Source organism: Xenopus laevis, chromosome 6L (assembly GCF_017654675.1).
Source record: "Xenopus laevis strain J_2021 chromosome 6L, Xenopus_laevis_v10.1, whole genome shotgun sequence".
Classification (NCBI taxonomy): Eukaryota; Metazoa; Chordata; class Amphibia; order Anura; family Pipidae; genus Xenopus; species Xenopus laevis.
The window spans coordinates 62,814,845-62,835,789 of NC_054381.1; the positions used below are offsets into that span (position 1 = coordinate 62,814,845).

Sequence of the window (20,945 nt, forward strand, 5' to 3'; positions counted from 1 at the left end):
TATTAATTACCACAGTCAAGGAAACTGTTTGAATTTCATCTGTGATTAATCCAAGCGGTTAAAGGCTTTTGCGGAACCAACACACTGCTTTGTGAAATCATCTTTTCAGTGATTGATTCCAACTTGATTACATTTTTTGTACTTTTTATACAGTTTTTCATATTGAAGGTTTTAATTTTTTAATCTAAAAATGCATTGAGTGATTGTATGTGATATTAAGGGGCATATTTATTAACACCGGAAACAAACATCTCCAACTGCATAATGCACCTATATTCCATAATTTACTAAAAAGTATCAGATATATGGGGCCTATTTATCATGCTGTGTAAAACACCATCAGTGATGTAGCAACCAATCAGATCTTTTGTCTTCATAAGGTGGCCATAGACGCAAAGATTCGCTCATTCTGGCGACATCGCCAAACGAGCCGATCTTTCCCCGATATGCCACTAACGGGCATGGCTATATTGGGGGTAATCTGAACGTTCGGCCCTATGACCGAACAATCTGATTACGATGAGAGCGCAATGGGCTCCGGCAGGACGGTCTGGACAAAATCAAACCTGACCAAATGACCGGTCTGCGCCGGACAAAAAATGTCGGGACTCTCCACTCAAGGTCCAAAATTAGTAATAATCCTCGATTCTTACGATAGGATCTTTGCGTCTATGGCCATCTTAACTTGTAGGATCTTTGCGTCTATGGCCATTTTAACTGCTGATTGTTTGCTATGTGCAACATCAACATGACCTTTGATTGTTAATAAATATGTCCCTAAGTATTTCTAATTAGTAGGCTGGCCAGCCACAAAGATTTGTTATTGATATAAAATAGATTACAGAAAATCCAGCATATTTTTATTCTTGTCTGAATCACATTGATAGAGGTAGGATTGGTAGCTATTGGTCCCTAGCAACACAAGTTATTTGTAAACATAACAGCTAATAAAATCAGTATCTTTGTCCCTTATTGATCTCAGGACTTGTCCCTTATTGTTTCTGAAAGACATGGAGAGCTTTGGTTGGAGGAGAGCTGGCCTCAGCTAATTGTTTCAAGAGTCAGCATTAGACAGATAACACTGATTCTCATTGTAACATTTATAAAATATTAAAATTATTAAAACATGCTAATGTATATAGGAACATTTCAATCTTTTAGACAATGTTTTTTGTTTATATGCCCTGAGTTCAATACGTGCTCTTCTTGCAACTCTGTTTTCAATACAGTATCTGTATCTAACTTGATATGAGTTTAGGGGGAACCTAACCGTAATTTGGCCCTCAATGGAGGCCTACTACAAAAATGTTCAATACCATGTATGTAGAGAGATGAACATAATTTTTGCAACAAATTTTTGAAGAAAAGTCAATTAGAATTGTCAGTTAGAATAGTCAGTTAGAATTGTGCTCCATGACAAATAAAGAAACAGTCAACAGCTCTTTAAATAAAGAGAATAGGTTAAAACCCAAAACTTTCTGATTAAAACCAACATGTTTAATGGCTCAATTTATCAGAGCAACCAAAATATTATTTTTCTGTAATAAAACTGTACCATTTACTTGATCTTAACCAAGATACAATAAATCCTTATTGGACACCCCAGATCTTAATCTGGATAGCAGGTCCCATTACTGTACGGTATTTTTTTTTCTTTTGCTAAAATAACAGCTATTTTGTGCCAAGAATATTACACCACCTTTAAAGAGACTGTTCACCTTTAAAATACATTTTAATTATTATATAGAGAATATAGATATTCTGAGACAATTTTGCAATTGTTTTTAATTTGTGATTATTTGTGGTTTTTCGTTTTTTATTCAGCAGCTCTCCAGTTTGTAATTGCTAGGGTCCAAATTCCCCTAGCAACCATGCATTGATTTTAATAAGAGACTGGAATATGAATAGGAGAGGGCTGAATAGAAAGAGGAGTAATAAAAAGTATCAATAACAATATATTTGGAGCTTATTTTTAGATGGGGTCATTGACCCCCATTTGAAAGCTAGAAAGAGTCAGAAGAAGGCACCAAATAATTCAAAAACTATTAAAAATAAATTATGTAGACTAATTAAATTAGTCATTCTATAACATACTTAGTTAGCATAAAGCTGAACCACACCTTTAAACAGGTCGTTCACCTTCCAACACTTTTTCCAGTTCAGTTGGTATCAGATAGATCACCAGAAAGACTTTTGCCAATTACTTTCTATTTTCTATGTGTGACCATTTTTGTAATATTGAAGTGTAAAATGTCATTTTTCACCTTCTAAAGCAGCTCTGGGAGGAAGCGGCAGCTGACTCTGTAAACTGATCTAAATTGATACATTTAGTTGATACATTTCTTATCTTTGTCCCTGCTGATCAGAATCCCTGAGTTCTATTAAAGTCAGCTGTTGAATTGATACACTAGTTGCTAACATTCCACAGATGCTGCTGAGAAATGTATCATTGTAATTGTAACAGTTTAGAGTCTGCACCTGTTTTACTGAGGTGCCAGACTGGGACATTAAACTTTAAACTTAGATTGGAAAAACGGTCAAAAGAAATGGAAAGTGTTTAAAAAAAAAAGTTGAATTCTGGGGAACAATTGAACTAAAAAAAAGTGTTTGGAAGGTGAATAAACCCTTTAAAACAGTGCAAATTTAACATTTACATTTAAAATCGAATGAATAAACTGTCAAATGTAATTTCACAAATTAGTATTTCATTTAGGTCTTCTGTGTATAATAGTACTCCTTAATGAAAAGGTCATTATTTTGCACCAAAAAAAACAAAAAAAAAAGTACAAAAACTTTAAGCAGTTCGTAAAAAATAAAATTAAATTAATAACATGCAGTGTAGTATAATATAGAATATTACATTATAATATTATAATTCTAAGTTGCCTTTATGTTGCACTTTAGTTTGGTTTAGATGGGGAATGCTGCAGTTATTAATATGGTTTTATTGATATTGTGGATGTATATGGGGGAATTGTGTATATGTTAGAAGCAAATGGCATAATTCTAAATTATATAATATTTACATTATATATGAGCATGCCCATGTATTACCAGAGTTCTAATGTATAATAAGTGTTTAGGGGATTGGAACACCCCTATGGGAGAACATATATATTAGTTGCCTCTGTAGCTCCATCTAGTAGGCTAAGCACTGCTTTCTCATGCCCTAGAAATGGAGACCGTAGCCCCTTCAGAATATACAGGAAAAGCAGAATTAGCTGCTTGATATAACATGATCATAATATGAAACAATTTCCCCAGGTTATATTGAATGCAGTTAAAAAACTATGGATGTATGTTGGCACAACAATTTTTGCTCCTAAAATCTATCCTATTATAAGAAATATATCAGCCCTATGAGTTTGTAGAAGTTAATATATAAATGAAGGCTCCCGATTAGTGACTTGCGTATTTGTCCCAATTCGCTTCGCCAAAAAATCGTGAATTTCCTGCGAAATTCATGAAAGAGCGAAAAATTTGCGAAGTGCCACAGCGTCTCATTTTGAATGCTGGCGTCCAGTTTTTGGATGCTGGCACACATTCGAAATGGGGCAATTCGCCGCGAATAAATTCGCCGATGAGCAGGCACAGCTTCCTACGGTTTTCAGTTGCAGTTTCTGGCAAAGTCAAAATTACATCTAAACAATTCTATAAAGAAAATGATTTCTCAGCTATAAAGTGGGAAATGTTTAGTCAAAAATACTTACATAATAAATTAATCTGTGAATCACCTTTTCAATTAAACGCTTTTTAAGGATTAGTTCTGTTTCAGTCTCTATTTCAGCTTCCATTTCTTTAAGATACCAGTTAACCAAGTCAGTTGTTGTCAGATGGCACTCTTCTTCAGCTAAAAAGGAAACAATTGGTAAAAATTATTTTGATTTGCATTTTTTCACCTCTAAAAGAAAAAAAAAAAAAAGAGAAAAAACAATAACAAAACCTGAAGCAACATTTGACTGGTTTGCAAGAGTCAAGCCATTCCTGATCCAGGAGAAGGGTTGGTGCTGGTGGATTCACCTGCATTATTAAATTACTTGCAAATCATCAGATTTTGTGATAGCCTGTCCTGCCAATAGCAGAAGAGATGCTGACAGCACCTGATTGGTTGCTGCCGTGATATCCCGAACACCCCAATGTAATTCATTAATAGTATCCAACCTGGCCAGTTCCTTGGGGCTGGAGTGAAAGAGCAAAACACAAGAGCACAAAGACACCTCACCATAGGGACAGATGTTGCTGCACTTGGCTCTCCACATATATTAACTGATATAGAACACTCACCAACACCCTGGTAGTTTATGTTCCCAAAAGGGGCAGTGTCCCTGTGAATGAAGAAAGGCTGCTGGTGTGAGGAATGGAGAGGGAGATTTTATGTTAATCAATTATTGGGAAGGCATATTTCCTGAGACTTAACTAAATTAAGCCTAACAGGGTACCAATGCATGAGAACTATGTCCTGTGAGGAGATGGATGTGCATTACTAATCTAGTTGGGTAGAAGGGACAGACTGGGGGCCCCAGCCACAAACTTCTCTGTGCAGCCGATTATCCCCCTCGCATGTTTTTTTGGTGCTGCAGTGCGACCAGTAAGAAGAGGGAGCATGGGAGCAGGTCTGGGCCAGCAGGGCCCAAGAAAGCTGGGCCCACCGGATTTTTCCCGGTGTCCTGCCAGCCCAGTCCGACTCTGGAAGGGACAAGGATCATATGTAATGTGTTTTGTGCATGCCTAGAGGCAACACATTCCATTGCACCAAGACCTAGGATTCCTTTTCATTTCTAAAGAGGCCCGTCTTCGTCTCTGCACAGCTGAAAGCTCTTTCACATTATTCATAGCGTCAAAAAGAAAAGTACATGGGTTGGAGTTCACTCATGCAATAACGAAGATCCAGGGCGCTGCTAATTCACTAAAATCCAAAGTTGCGCTCAGGGAGGCGAACGGTTTTGAAGTTGCGCTAGCGTTAATTCGTCAAGCAAAGCGAAGTTACACTAGCGATGCCTAATTTACATACGGTGCCAAGTTTAAGTACAATGGACGAACATGTAGCAGCAAATACATTACACGAGCCTTGGAACGTTTGATAAAATAAAATAGAGTTGTTATTTTGCCCTATACATGTGCCCACTGTATCGTTTAGGTGCCATATGTTAGGAAATGTAGGGGGGAAGGAGGGTACCCCCAAAAAAATTTACGATCTTTTTCAGCCCATCACCCTCAAAAAGTAAAAGATGCCAGCGTTTTTTGGGACTTAGAAAAAATTTTATTTCAACGTTTTTTGAAGCTAGCCCTATCTACTCTATTGCACTTCGCCTGGTCTGAGGTGGCGAAGGCAAGTCTGGCGCAAGAGCTAACGTTCAGTAAAATGGGCATGTTAGTGAATTAGCGTAGTTACGACCCTTCGTCATAGCGCTACTTCGCCTGGCTTAAGGGTGCGAAGTAGCGCTAGAGTAGGTCCACTTCGCTAGTGAATTTACACCAGCACCCGTTCGTAAATTGGCGAAGTAATGAAATGACGTCACGCTGGCGAATTTGTGCTAGAACAAGGAGCACTCTAGGGCCTTCATTCTAAAATTTTATTAAAATGTATTAACTTTTAGTTTCACTAACGAAATTTTCTTAAGGTACATGTAACCTCTTTCTCAGCTCAATTAAGGCATTCCCAGACTAGTACCAGTAGAATATGGGATTGCACTGGACTCTCTTACTCAGAATGAGCCTTCACTACATGTAAGAAGATGATAACTGTGCAACTATACCTCTCTTGTTGCTATACCAAAAAAAAGAGGGCACCAGAGGTTCTTGCAACAAAGAAAAGTTTACTTAACATCCACAGGGTTAGTCACATCTGTTGAGGCAGTATTAGACATGTATCAGGAACAGCTCTTCACCATGTGATATCCCTATGGAGGATTCCCTGGAATAGGGAATACACATAACCTAAATCCCTATTAGTCTGTGATCCCTACACTACAGGCCAGTCCTGCCTGAAGGGGAGAGCTACCTCTTTCCTATCCCTGCCTCACTTTCCTAGAAAGTGCTGTTACAGAGAACTACTCGTTTACAGAGTCCCTGTATCCCTGAAATTCAACAAGGGTCACTGTATCCTTGGGGCCTCTACTTTACTGGGGCTTAGGTCCCATGCTCCCCAGCACCATCCAAGCCCTCTTGAAGTGTAAGTCCAAAGAGAAACATACACCCTCTGCCCAACACTATACTTTAGTGTGTCAGGAAGTGGTCATCAGCCTCTGGACCAATAATACTCTTATGGGGGAATGTAATAAGATTATGTTTGCTCCAAAAGATTATGACACCGAGCACTTGTTAAAAGAGCTCAATTAAAATGCGTAATGCAGCAGTACCATAACTAGAGGGGGGTGGGACCTGGTGCGTGACGCGCAGCCGGGACCCCGCCCCCCTCCGTACGGCCTGAATATCAGGGATTTCAGTGGCATGCGGCGCTGCCGGGGGGCCCTGCGAGGGTGGGGGCCCTGACCCGCTCGCACCCCCTACTCCCCCGGTAGTTTTCCCACTGTAATGCAGTAACAGTTTAAAGAAGATTATTACATTGCGAGATGTGAATTTTTATTCTTATTGGTGCAAATAGTTTTTCTCTTTGTGACTTTTATTACATTCCCCCATTAATGTTAAATAACCAAACTAGATACATTCCTCTCTGCCCAGCAGCTAGGGGATACAGAATCATAGGTATTTAAAACCATAGGGGAGCATTAACCCTATAGGTCCCTACATACACATTTCCCTGATTTACAGAATAACTGGAACTTTACTTTCTTTGAAACATAAAAGGTACACATTTCTATCAAACTGCATAATGCGCCTATATTCCATAATTTACTAAATTAAAGTATCAGATATATAGTATTTGCCTGAACTCCATGGGGCCCATTTATCACACTGTATAAAACACAATCAGTGATGTAGCAACCAATCAGATCTTTGCTTTTGTTTTCTAACTTGTAGGCAACTGTTGAAATCTAATTGCTGATTGGTTGCTAATATTTTTCTCCAATGTTTTACACAGCATGTATGGTTAAGAAAATTAAGAGTACCATTGAAAAAATTAACCTGGTTATATACAAAGCATTGCAAGCCACGTCCTTACATACATAATCTTGCCATGAGTGTTTGAATGCTTTAGATGAACAGGATAGATATATTTAGGTACATAGGCATGAATGACTCATTTTCATTCTTTAACAGAACTATTTTTACCATAACGTCTATTTAATATTTTAAAAATGTACCGCCCACAAAAATAAACTTGACGTGCAATACCCACAAATTTCCACAAGATGCCAGTATAGGCTGCATTTAAATGCATGTAAAAAGAAAAGCCCAAATCACATGAATATTAGTACAGTTAGAAGATTCTGAATATAGTGTAGCAGAATATCAGTTTCTAGCTCTGAAACCTCACAATCATCCAGTGGATAGGAGTATACACACATAAACCATGTTGATAAAGGACTGGTCTAGGTTGATTTAATATAATGTTTTAAAAATAAAGGCCAGTGATTCAAACATAAGTTGTTATATAGCTTATAAAAAAAATAATAGTGCAGAGAAACACTCATGGAGCTTGTTCACTCAAATAAAATATGTATTCGATCTATCATGCCCTTATAATCAAGAATATGTAAAAAAAAAAATATGAACTTTTACCTTGCATCATGTGCTGCAAATATATATATATATATATATATATATATATATATATATATATATATATATATATATATATACACATATATACACATATATACACATATATACACACATATACATACATACATATATACACATATACATACATACATACATATATACACATATACATACATACATATATACACATATACATACATATATACACATATACATACATATATACACATATACATACATACATACATACATACATATATACATATATACACATATACATATATATATATATATATATATATATATATATATATATATATATATATACATATTTATTTTTTATTATTTATTTCCCCTCTTTTTAGTAGTGGAACAAAGAAATTACCAGAAATGTTGCCAGCACACAATCTTTACAGATGCTAAGAATAACCCCAAAAAGTATATTAATAGTAAAAAGATGCAGGTTGAGAGTGTGGCTCCTTTAAATAATGGTACCAGTATGGTTGTAACAGGTAGAAAAAGGCAAATGTGGGTCCACTTTCATTTAACTTGTTCATAAATAAGAATTGTAAGTAATGTATCTGTTTGCAGAGGACACAAAACAATGCTGCCCATTTGCCCAATTAATTCCATCCAGGATGCGCCATCCTTGCAACAGGATCTTGACAAACTGGCAATCTGGGAAGCTAAGTGACAGATGAGATTCAATGTTGATAAATGTAAAGTCATGCACCTGGGATGTAAAAATATCCAAGCCACTTATACCCTTAATGGGACTAGGCAGAGGGTCCAGAGAAGGGCAACTAAGCTGGTAAAAGGTATGGAAAATATTAGCTGTGAGGAAAGACAGGCCAAGTTGGGGTTGTTCATGCTGGAGAAGAGGCACTTAAAGGGTGATATGATAACTATGCAATAATATATAAGGGGATCATATAATAATCTCTCTAATGCTTTATTTACCAGAAGGTCCTTCCAGCTGACACAAGGTCACCCATTCCAATTAGAAGAAAAGAGGTTTCATCTAAATATTCAGAAGGGGTTTTTTAAAGTGAGAGCTGTGAAGATTTGGAATTCTCTCCCTGAATCAGTTGTACAGGCTGATACATTAGATAGCTTTAAAAGGGAGTTGGATGGCTTTTTAGCAAGTGAGGGAATACAGGGTTATGGGAGATAGCTCATAGTACAAGTTGATCCAGGGACTGGTCTGAATGCCATCTTGGGGTCATGAAGGAATTTTTTCCCCTCTGAGGCAAATTGGATAGGCTTTAAATTTTTTTTTGCCTTCCTCTGGATCAACTAGCAGTTCTGAAAACAGAAAAATTCAGTTAAAGGATAGATTACCAAAAGCAGGGTAAAAGGAACATCTTCTAATTGGACCAGTGTTGTTAGTGGAGCATTGCAGTGGTCTGTCCTTACTCCTTTGCATTTGAATTTTTAATTAACAATCTACTTTGTAGAACTGGGCAGATTAAAAAATGTGTGATAAATGCAAGGTCATGCACTCTGGTAGAAATAAATGCTAGGTAAACACTAAATGGTGTTGGAGGGCATCCTTATATTAGATGAATAAGTCTGATTTTTTTTTAAACAATAAGCCCTGTAACTCAGTGGCTTCTAAAGCAAGGGGGTTTGGTAGGTGAGAAAACCATTCTTCACACATGAGATAAAATTCACTGTCCAGCTTTATTTGAATAATAAAACAACAAACAGGCATCTATTACAGATGTGCTCCTACCCTATGACATGTTAGGTCTCCTGACACGTTTCATGCCTCCTTCTGGCACTTCATCAGAGGTGAGGTTACAGGATATCCTGTGCCTTATATACCTGTGTTCATTAAAAAATCTCAAATATAAAATAAACAAACAACATATATCTTGTTTGTTACAAGTCATATTGGTCACAGCTGATATTCTCATTATATAATGTTACAAAAAAGATGCATTGATATTCACACTTTTTTAGCAATAAGGCCTTTCACTTGTACATCATCCAATATACATATATACACATTATGGCTGAAAAAAGCATGTTACCTCCCAGTCATTATTGAGACCATGTGGATGCCTAGTCCTCAAGGTGAATATCCAAAACGTTTCCCTTTGGTCAATTATTCTCTTAATGTCGCCTCCACGTGGTCATTTAATGTGGGAGAAATCACCCCCATGTCTGCATATAATGTGCTTACCTATAGCAGAAGTACGCTTGTTCGAGGGATTTATTTCTTCTATTATGTTCAAGTCTAAGGGTATTAAGTGCTCTCTTACTCTCTCTTTTAGTGACCTGTATGTTCTGCCCACATATTGGACACCACAACTACAAGTCGCTAGGTAAACCAAACCCCTTGAGTCACAATTTATATAGCTCTTTATGGGAAACATCTCTCCTGTTGTCATACTTTTAAAGAAATTTTGAACTAACATATGTTTACATACTTTGCATCTATTTTTCCCACATTTAAATGATCCTTGTTTCACTAACCAATTTTTATTTACTTTCGTTTGTCCATCTTTAGGTCGATATAAACTGGGCGATACATCATTTGAAATGGTCCTGCTCCTTCTAAATACATATTTTAAATTACCCAACACTCCTCCATCCAATAAGGGGTCAACCTTCAGTACATCCAGTCTTTTCTCTATAATTCTCCTTTTTAACTCACGTTAAAAAGATTTTTTCACCGATACGTTGGAGAACAGTCCAGTTCTACACAAGTGGAGACATTAGCACTCATTGAACACAATAGTGACGAACAGGTAAATACACAAGCAACACTATCTCAAACAGTTTCTTCATTTTTTGAGCACTGTAACACTATAGACACTGATTTAGATAGATCTAGATACACTAATGTTCCCACTAGTGTTATAAGGGTACCCTCTCCCTCCTCCTTTTATCCAGCATCAAATAGGGGACAATATATAGAACTATTCCAAAAACTAGTGGAACAGGACCTTATTACGTTGGCCCAAAGTATAAAAGATAGACCTAAAAGCAAAAAGAAACATGACAACCTGAATAGAGCAGAACGTATTGCATTAAAACAACTAAAGGATAATTTGGACGTCATTATTAAGGATTCGGATAAAGGTGGTTCGATAGTAATAATGAACCGTTTGGATTATTTTAAAGAATGTTCCAGACAATTGGATGATTGTGAAATTTACGAACCCTTTACAATATAATCCAACCAGTAGCTACCAAATACTACTGAAACAAATCTTCTATTATGGTGTAACTGCCAAAGTATTCAGTATAGACCAAATAAATGATATAGTGGTGAAAACCCCAAAGATACCTATTTTTCACATATTACCCAAAGTACATAAAGGTTTAGAGAACATAAAAGGGAGACCAATCATCTCAGGAATAGATGGACTTAATGAGAAATTGTCTAACATAATTGATATAATGTTACAACCTATTGTTAAGGCTTTACCCTCATATCAGAGATACAGGACATTATTTACAAATAGTACAAAATGTCGAATGGAAAGGTAACTATAGTTGGCTAACGTTGGATGTAAGCTCATTATACACTAGTATTGAACATACTATAGGATTGAGAGCGGTCGAGTTCTGGTTGCAATACTCTGAGTTATATGATGACACAACACGGGAATTCATTTTATTAAGCATTGAATATTTAATTACCCACAATTTTTTCATGTTTGATGGGGTGTTCTACCTCCAGAGACGTGGCACCGCTATGGGGGCAAAGTTTGCCCCAACCTATGCCAATCTAGTAATGGGTTGGTGGGAGCGGTGCCACGTCTATGGATGTGGGAACCCCTACAGACATAGAATTATCACTTACCATCGATTTATAGATGATCTAATTTTCATTTGGGGGGGCACTCAAGATGAGAGCATCAAGTTCTTTGAATATTGCAACCGGAATGAATACAATTTACGCTTTACCCATACAACCCACAATAATATGATAGATTTTTTAGATATCATGTTGGAAGGAACAGATGGTGGTGAAATCCGATGCGACCTCTATGTGAAACCAATAGCTAGGAATACTCTATTAAGGGCTGATAGTTGCCATCCTCGACCTGTTTTGGGGGGGATCCCAGTTGGGCAGTTTTTGCGTCTTAGACGCATATGCACCACGTGGGATGCCTTCAATAAACAGGCGATGATAATCTGGGACAAGTTGATTGAGAGAAAATATGATGTTACTGTGATAAAGAAAGCATATGAAAGAGCAGTTAGCACCTCAAGGGAAGAGCTTTTATATCCAACTAAAAATAGAAACAATAAGAGGAGAACACTCAAAAATGTGAATAAAAAACAAGAAGGATCTAACATATATTTTATTACCAAATACAGTAACCAATCTGATCAAATAAGGAGAATTATAGAGAAAAGACTGGATGTACTGAAGGTTGACCCCTTATTGGATGGAGGAGTGTTGGGTAATTTAAAATATGTATTTAGAAGGAGCAGGACCATTTCAAATGATGTATCGCCCAGTTTATATCGACCTAAAGATGGACAAACAAAAGTAAATAAAAATTGGTTAGTGAAACAAGGATCATTTAAATGTGGGAAAAATAGATGCAAAGTATGTAAACATATGTTAGTTCAAAATTTCTTTAAAAGTATGACAACAGGAGAGATGTTTCCCATAAAGAGCTATATAAATTGTGACTCAAGGGGTTTGGTTTACCTAGCGACCTGTAGTTGTGGTGTCCAATATGTGGGCAGAACATACAGGTCACTAAAAGAGAGAGTAAGAGAGCACTTATACCCTTAGACTTGAACATAATAGAAGAAATAAATCCTTTTAACAAGCGTACTTCCGCTATAGGTAAGTACATTATGTGCAGACATGGGTGTGATTTCTCCCACATTAAATTCCAGGGCATAGAACTTGTCAAATTGGGACCACGTGGAGGCGACATTAAGAGAATAATTGACCAAAGGGAAACGTTTTGGATATTCACCTTGAGGACTAGGCATCCACATGGTCTCAATAATGACTGGGAGGTAACATGCTTTTTTCAGCCATAATGTGTATATATGTATATTGGATGATGTACAAGTGAAAGGCCTTATTGCTAAAAAAGTGTGAATATCAATGCATCTTTTTTGTAACATTATATAATGAGAATATCAGCTGTGACCAATATGACTTGTAACAAACAAGATATATGTTTGTTTATTTTATATTTGAGATTTTTTTAATGAACACAGGTATATAAGGCACAGGATATCCTGTTACCTCACCTCTGATGAAGTGCCAGAAGGAGGCATGAAACGCGTCAGGTGACCTAACATGTCATAGGGTAGGAGCACATCTGTAATAGATGCCTGTTTGTTGTTTTATTATTCCAATAAAGCTGGACAGTGAATTTTATCTCATGTGTGAAGAATGGTTTTCTCACCTACCAAACCCCCTACATGTGATGTCTACTGGACTGGAGACCAGTATGAGGGAACCAACACACCACTGAGATTGGACACAATGGAAGAGTGGCCACAGTATGGGCATGTGAGTTTTTTCCTTCCTTCAAACCTTGGCTTCTAAAGCAAACAGAGTTCTGTCTTGCATTAAAAAAATAATAATTTTGCTTCTTTATAGACCCCTGCTAAGTCCTCACGTTGAGTATGCATTGTAGTTTTGGGTTCCAGACCTTAAAAATAATATTAAAGAGGACCTGTCACCTTGAGACATGAATAATATATAGCTTTCCCTCCTTAGTTAAACCCTTTAGTCAGCTGTTTTTGTCTATATCTGAAACAGATTAGAAAATATCCTATATGTAAAAAGTGTTTCATAGGCGCTGCCATCTTGAAACAGGACCCCTTTGTGTTTTGTGTGTGGGCTGAGCCAAACTGCCAAATCTCATGCATGCCTAGTCATAGAGTATACTCTGTGATAGAAAAATGTAGGGCTATGGCGAGAATGCCCACTTTAAAGAGCATTCTTTTGGTTGATCAATATATGCCTCAGCAGAAATAAGACATAAATTATTGCTTATGTTTTTGTTGTGTTGTGTCAATTTTTTCTGCAGGTTTATTATGAAGTGAGACAGTAGCACTTGTATTGTAGCTAAAGTGACTACTGGTAGCTGTCCAACTACGAATATTAATAATAACTAGGAGCAGCTGGAAAATGAGAGGAGAAATGTAGGTATTTATTCCCAAAGCCAAATATAGTGTAAGACCTGAAATAATGCAGAATCAAGCCTCATCAAGCCTTTTCTAAATAATCATCAGATGATCCCTCAAACCAGTGGAAGGCAGAATCTTCAGTTAATGAAAACGTATTTATTTTCTTATTTTCATTTGCCTGTGACTGCATGTGGGGGGTTGGTTACTCATGGAGTTGCACCTATAAGGCAGGTCAACAGAACTCACACACACAAACTCAGGCACATACTCAGACACACACACACTCACAGACTCAGGGATACACACTCAAACACAGACTCAGGGACACAAAGAGATACTCTAACACACACACACTCACAGACTCAGGGATACACACTCAAACACAGACTCAGGGACACAAAGAGATACTCTAACACACACACACATACACACAGAAATGCACATCACAGGCACATGTTTCACAAAAGACTGACCATTAAATCAAGGTGAACAGTCACTAACAGAGCACACCATAGCGTAGCCTTATCAAGTCTCTAAAATAAATAAATGTAAAAGTACTGTATATATTTCACAAAAGCCAGACCATAAAATAAAAGTGAACAGACACTAACAGAGAGGTCTAACATAAATAAACTAAGTACGCTTCAGTCTGTCCTGCACGCCGAATACAGACACGAGTTCCAGCTAGAGGACTCAAGGCAAACGCTGTCGGAGTTTCCTGCTGCCTTATCTTTCTCCTCCGTGCGGGAGGTGAAATCTCACGAGATTTATAGTTTTTCCCTTGAGGCTTTGCGTGACGACTTTCAGAAAGTCGGACTAGTAGAGTATCGTGCACTCTTTGAAAACACTGCATAGTTACATTTATTCAACAAAAAGATGCTGGTATGTGAGTATTTATAATTAATAATTACAGTCCTACTGTCAGCAAAAAAGTGACAGGTTTCCTTTAAGGAGCAGGGGAGAGTGTAGAGTGTGCAACTAAACTGATAAAAGGTGTGAAGAATCAAACTACTGTATGAGGAAAGAATGTCAAGTATCTCTGGAGAAAAGACACTTGTGAGGGAGCATGATTACTCTTTACAAATGCATTAGAGAACATTATAGACAGATAGCAAGGGCTCTTTGTTTCCATAGAAAAAGAGCAAAAAACCAGAGGCTTTAGACTTCCGGAACTGAGCAACTTGTATGACTTCATTAACAAACATAATATCCAGGGCTATTGGGATCTTAAGAGCTACAGTTAGTATAGTTATTGGGACATATTTATATATGTGAATGTATGGAGAAAATAGAAATTAAATATGGTAACTAACTGAACAAAAAACATTTTAAAAAATGTTTGGAAGATAATCAGCCCCTTTTAGGACTTAAAACATTTCTTATATTGCCTGGCTGGAAAGTATTCTCTCTAGAATTTATCCATTATATAAAAAATATAAAATATTCAAGCATTTGATAGAAGTGTCCAATATACTTTTGGGATTATAGCATCATGACTAATATGACCGTGCTTTTATATATGTAGTGTTAGGGAGCTAGCACACTGGCAGATTCGGGGAGATTTAGTCGCCTTGCGACTAAATCACCTCTTCTGCGGGGAGACAATCTCCCCGAACTGCCTTCCGTCTGCTATAATGAAAATCGAAGCAAGAGTGCATTGGCGCTTTTTTCTCATTATGGCAGGGGGAAGGCAGTTCTGGGAGATTGTCACCCCACAGAAGAGGCAATTAGTCGCCAGGCGACTAAATCTCCCTTAGGGCTGAACTCCAAGGGACGATCTGGTGTGATGCGTTGCTTGGCAATGCAATATAATGGGAGTGATAGAAACATCGCAGGTACCAAACTACATGTATCCGACTGTCGTCTTCTGTGTCTTCATCTGACATCATGTTGTGTGTAGTTTGTACCTGTGATGTTTCATTTCATTCCCATTATATTCTGATCATCTTGTGGAGTTCAGCCCTTAGTCAGAGGTCCCTACTAAATATCAGCCCCCAAATGGGGCTTAATTCATTGAAATAATAAATAAGGCTCAGAACTATAAATAAAATAATGCATCATTCTTACTTTCTTCCATCTTCTGCATGTACAAAACCAACAAGTTGGAGATTTGCTTATACTCTGCAAAAGACATTTTTAATCCAGCATTTGAGGATGGCTTTTCATTTATTGGTTCATCCTGATTTGTTTCCATTGCTTCCTCTCCATTGTTCAAATTGCCATTATTCTCTCCTAAAAAAAAATAAAATCAGAAAATGACTCATTTACGATAAAAACTGTTGTCAGTGATGTTCAAAGGTAACCCTCCTCCAACGGTTTACCTGTTTACCTGTAATATAAGATGATGTTACAGGGATGATTATTAAATTCTGATGCTAGTAGCATTGGTTTCTGTGCTGTCATTTATTAATTATCTGTATTAAGTACAAATCTGCATTATATTGCAATATTTCTATTCTATGTGTACTGTGTATTTTGAGTTTTCCCTAAGCTCAGTAAGTGACAGCAGCACAGAGCATATGCAGAGATTCAGCAGAAAAGAAGATGGGGAGCTACTGGGGCATCTTTGGAGACACAGATCTTTACTGCTAAAGGGTTGTGGTTGCCTTGGGCTGGTACAGAAGCCCAATACATAATGTACACCATGTTTAGCCTACTTCTTTATAGTTAGGCTTTAGTTCTCCTTTAAATTAGACTATCCTAATCACAGTAAAACCTAATAGTACAAAAAGGGCAATATATATGTGCAAAGTGTTTTCAGGTGGCAGTGACTTTATGTATTGGAAGAGAATGATGAGATTGGGATATAAAAGAAGCAGCATAGGTAGCAGACTGCATGCCTTATTACTTTTGTTAAGCCTGCAGTTGACTCAAGTACTTACATTATGAGCATTTTCCTTTGATTAATCCTTAACCACCATTTAATTGCACTTGTCTTGAAAGATATGAGGGCACAAAGGTTTAGCATATACGTACCTTCAATGTTCTTTTCATCCTCGCCTTGATCAAAGCTGACATCTGGTGTGTCCACACGTATGATGGATTTACTTAGCAATCTAAAAGCTTCTTTTACATGTTTTGGCTGAACCTAAACAATTACACATATTATTTACACTGCTTTATGCACAAACCATGCTTAAACTGAATTTTAATATAATGGTGAAATACAACATTATATAATTCATAAAAAAAAATTTAGGTTTTTTTCTAGGTAGATTCATCTAGAATACATATTTCATGTGACAGGGGTGTCCAATAAGAAAAGAAATAAGGTCAGACCCTCTCAAAGGTGTAACTACCTAATTAAAACAAAGATGCTTAGGAACCAAGTACAGCAAAGTATAAGTCATATAGCATTCTTTTGCATTTTATCCCAATGAGCATACCTAAGTTAAATGCAGCTTGTAATCATTGCAGCCCAGCAACTTGCATTTATTAGAAGTGTCCCAAGAGACCATAAAGGGGTGGTTCACCTTTAAGTTAACTTTTATTATATATTAATATGGCTATTTCTAAGCAACTTTTCAATTCGCCTTTATTTATTTTTTTCTAGTTGCATTGTTTTTTTCTAGTTGTATTGTTACTTTTTATTACTCTTTATTTTTCTATTTAGGCCCTCTCCTATTCATTTAGTCAATGGGGTGAAGACTGCGCTCTGTCCAAAACGGTGGGAAAGAAAGCTGCACCAAAGTTCAATCTATGGATCCACTTGTCCACATAAAATTCGAAAGAGAAAAGGGAATGAAAGGTGTGCTGGGGATACCTGTAGAGAAAGGAAGACACAGCCTATCTGGTGTAGTATCCTCTGTACACTATAGCGGATATTAAATAATCAGATCTACTCACATTCATGGAATAATCATATCGCAAAAGAGATCTGATCGCATATGCCTTCAGTGTGAAGTTAGTTTGCGACTGGCGTGTCTGGTCAGTTTTTGCGCCTCGAGTGTATGTAGAGATGGCTTATAGAACGCATCTGGATCGCATTCTAATCGACCTCTGCAGGGTTGGATGGGCAGCACTTGCTGGGGTTTATATCAGATCACGGCCCGATGTTTAAGCTCTGGCAGTGATGTGTTCTCCTCCAGTAGGCGCTGCTCCGGTGTTTCCCGCAGTTTCACAAGTCGGCGTTCTGCTCCACGCGGTCTTCAGTCTCGCCTGGGGATACTGTCGGCGCTGCCTTCCATTTCTCCACTGGATAATATAGCTCAAGGGGGTTTGTTTCGAAATAAATTTACGGCAATATCTTTTGCCTTTAAAGAATTTATTACAGTCAAGTATTTTTAACACAGTACAATGCCCAACGCATTTCGTATACAATTATACTTCCTCAGGGGCTGATTTCCCATGTTGCTTCACAGAGGTGTTTTTATCCCTTCCGTGGGTGGTTCACTCAATTAAAAATGCAAATCACATTTATTTAATCATGCCATATAAAATAGAATATATAATAATAATAAAATAGAATATATAATAAAACAGATTTAAAAAATTAATCTTTTAAGAAGCATTTGATATCGATGTCAATATTTAAACCTTTGGGGGTTAAAGTCTTTAATTTATGAATCCAGTAAGTCTCTTCCTGTGATATTACTTTAGTCATGTCACTCCCATGCCAATGGTTCTTTTTAAGTGATATTCCCATAAAAGTTAGCTGTGTGGGATCTGAATTATGATGTGTTTTAAAATGTGCAGGGACACTATGAGTAGTCATTCCTTTTTGTATGTTATTGACATGTTCACGTATTCTGGTTTTCAGACTTCTGGTGGTTCTCCCCACATATTGTAACATACACGGACATTGTAATAGATATATTACATTTTTATTATTGCAAGTGATTGTATCTTTTATGTCGAATATTTCTTTTGTTACGTTTGAATTAAAATTAAACGATTTTCTTATATTGTTTTTGCATGTTTTACATGCTTTGCAACTGCCACATGAATAAAATCCCTTTTTTCCACTGCTGAGAAATGTATCGTTTTTTACTTCATTAAAAGGTAGGCAGCTTGGTACTAACATTTGTCTTATGGTTTGGGGTCTTCTATAAATTACCTTAGGTTTTTCCGTTAGAAATCCAGACAAATCTCTATCATTTTTTAAAATATGCCAATGTTTGTTTATTATTTGTTCCAAATTTTTATTCGAATTATTAAATGTAGTAATAAATTAAATAGAGTTTTCTTGTGAGATTTTTTGTTTCTGATGATTATGTTTTAACATTTCATTTCGATCTTTCATATCACAGATCTTCTTGGCTTTATCCACAGTTTATTTTTTATATCCTTTTTCTTTGAATTGTTTGTATAATATTTTGCATTCTTTTTCGTAATCGCTTACTTTACTGCAATTTCTTTTTACTCTATTAAATTGACCAAGAGGAATATTATCTAACCATTTTTTTATGGTGACAGCTGGAGTTCAGGATGAAACCATTACAGTCAGTTGGTTTGCGGTATAGACTGGTCACAAACTTATTATTGTCAATCGATATTGTCAAATCCAGAAAATGTACAGTATGGCTACTAAATTCACTGGTAAAAGTCAGATTGAAATCATTTTGATTTATAGTATTTAGAAAGTTTTTTAAGGATTGTTCAGGACCTTTCCAGATAAACAGACAGTCATCTATGTAGCGTTTCCAAGCTATAAGTCCGATGTTCGAATTAAGGAGGGGAGTAATATTAGTTAGTTCCCAATAACCCATGAATAAATTTGCATAGCTAGGGGCGAATCGAGTTAACGTAAACAGAAATAACCATTGGGATTTTACAGAAAGGAGGATGAGGGACAAAGAAAAGAGGACATATACGGACGACAACCTAAGAATAGGAACACCAAACAAGAAAAGGAAAACATCAGTCAACGAAAACGAGGAAGGAGGGGGGGTAGAAAAGTCAATTCTAGGAAAGACCGACAGAAGACAGATGTGGATCCCCATATAGGAATTTATAACTTAACGAATAAAGAACTAAAACCCAACCATATTAAAGTTTTGAGCAAAGGGTTAAAATTCGCACCAACAAATCAGCTTAACAAATTTCAAACTTATATAGACACCCATAAATTTATTCGGAAGTTACGTCTCAAAAAATTTTTTGCTAAAAACTCAACAATTGTAGAATCCACCAGTTCTAACTATACACACACAATATTGAAACCTAAATCAGATTTCAATCCAACATTTGCCAATAGCCATTATATTAATACATTCAGAGAACTTGTACTTAAAGATTTGGATAATTTAAAAGATAAAAAGCCTAAAAGACAAAATTTAACCGGGGCAGAACGTACATCACTCAAAGAATTAAAGAGTGACAAAACCATAGTAATTAAACCTGCCGATAAAGGAGGAGGAATAGTAATTATGACCAGAGACAACTACATAGGAGAAATCAATAGACAATTATCAGACAGTACCACCTACAAAAAGTTGAAAAATAACCCTACTAACGAATACAAACTTGAATTATTGCGACTGTTAGAAACTGCTAGATCCACCGGCGTTCTATCTAAAAATGAATTTAATTATCTCAATGTTCTACATCCAAAAATTCCGGTGATATATACTTTACCAAAAATACACAAGAATCAGACCAACCCACCAGGTCGCCCAATAATATCGGGGTGTGATTCCCTAACCTCAAATTGATCAGAATATATAGATATTTTTCTACAGAAATATGTGACAAAACTTCCGTCTTACCTTAGAGACACTGTTCAAACAATTGATTTCATTAACAATACACCATGCTCAGAAGGTTATATCATAGGGACCTGTGACGTGACCTCATTATATACTGTTATAAATCATAACCAGGGATTACAAGCCATACGATATTTCTTAGATGAGGACGCAACAATTGCTGGCGAACAAAAAGAATTTTTACTTAAAGGAATTAATTTTATCCTAGAGAAAAATTATTTTTGGTTTGAAGGGAATTATTACTTACAAACCAAGGGGACAGCTATGGGAACTCGATTCGCCCCTAGCTATGCAAATTTATTCATGGGTTATTGGGAACTAACTAATATTACTCCCCTCCTTAATTCGAACATCGGACTTATAGCTTGGAAACGCTACATAGATGATTGTCTGTTTATCTGGAAAGGTCCTGAACAATCCTTAAAA

General features: G+C 36.6%; 1 protein-coding gene and 1 long non-coding RNA gene across 2 annotated transcripts in view; one reads left to right on the top strand and one right to left on the bottom strand.

Moving 5' to 3' along the window:
- LOC121394635 overlaps positions 1-20,945 on the top strand; it is an 89,721-nt gene that overhangs the window by 53,581 nt on the left and 15,195 nt on the right. The window lies entirely within an intron of this gene.
- mcm6.L (minichromosome maintenance complex component 6 L homeolog) overlaps positions 1-20,945 on the bottom strand; it is a gene marked incomplete at its 5' end in the record, with an annotated part of 54,287 nt that overhangs the window by 566 nt on the left and 32,776 nt on the right. Inside the window, 3 exon segments of the mRNA NM_001088353.1 lie at positions 3,711-3,850; positions 15,880-16,044; positions 16,789-16,900. Coding sequence (NP_001081822.1) covers positions 3,711-3,850; positions 15,880-16,044; positions 16,789-16,900 — 417 coding nt within the window.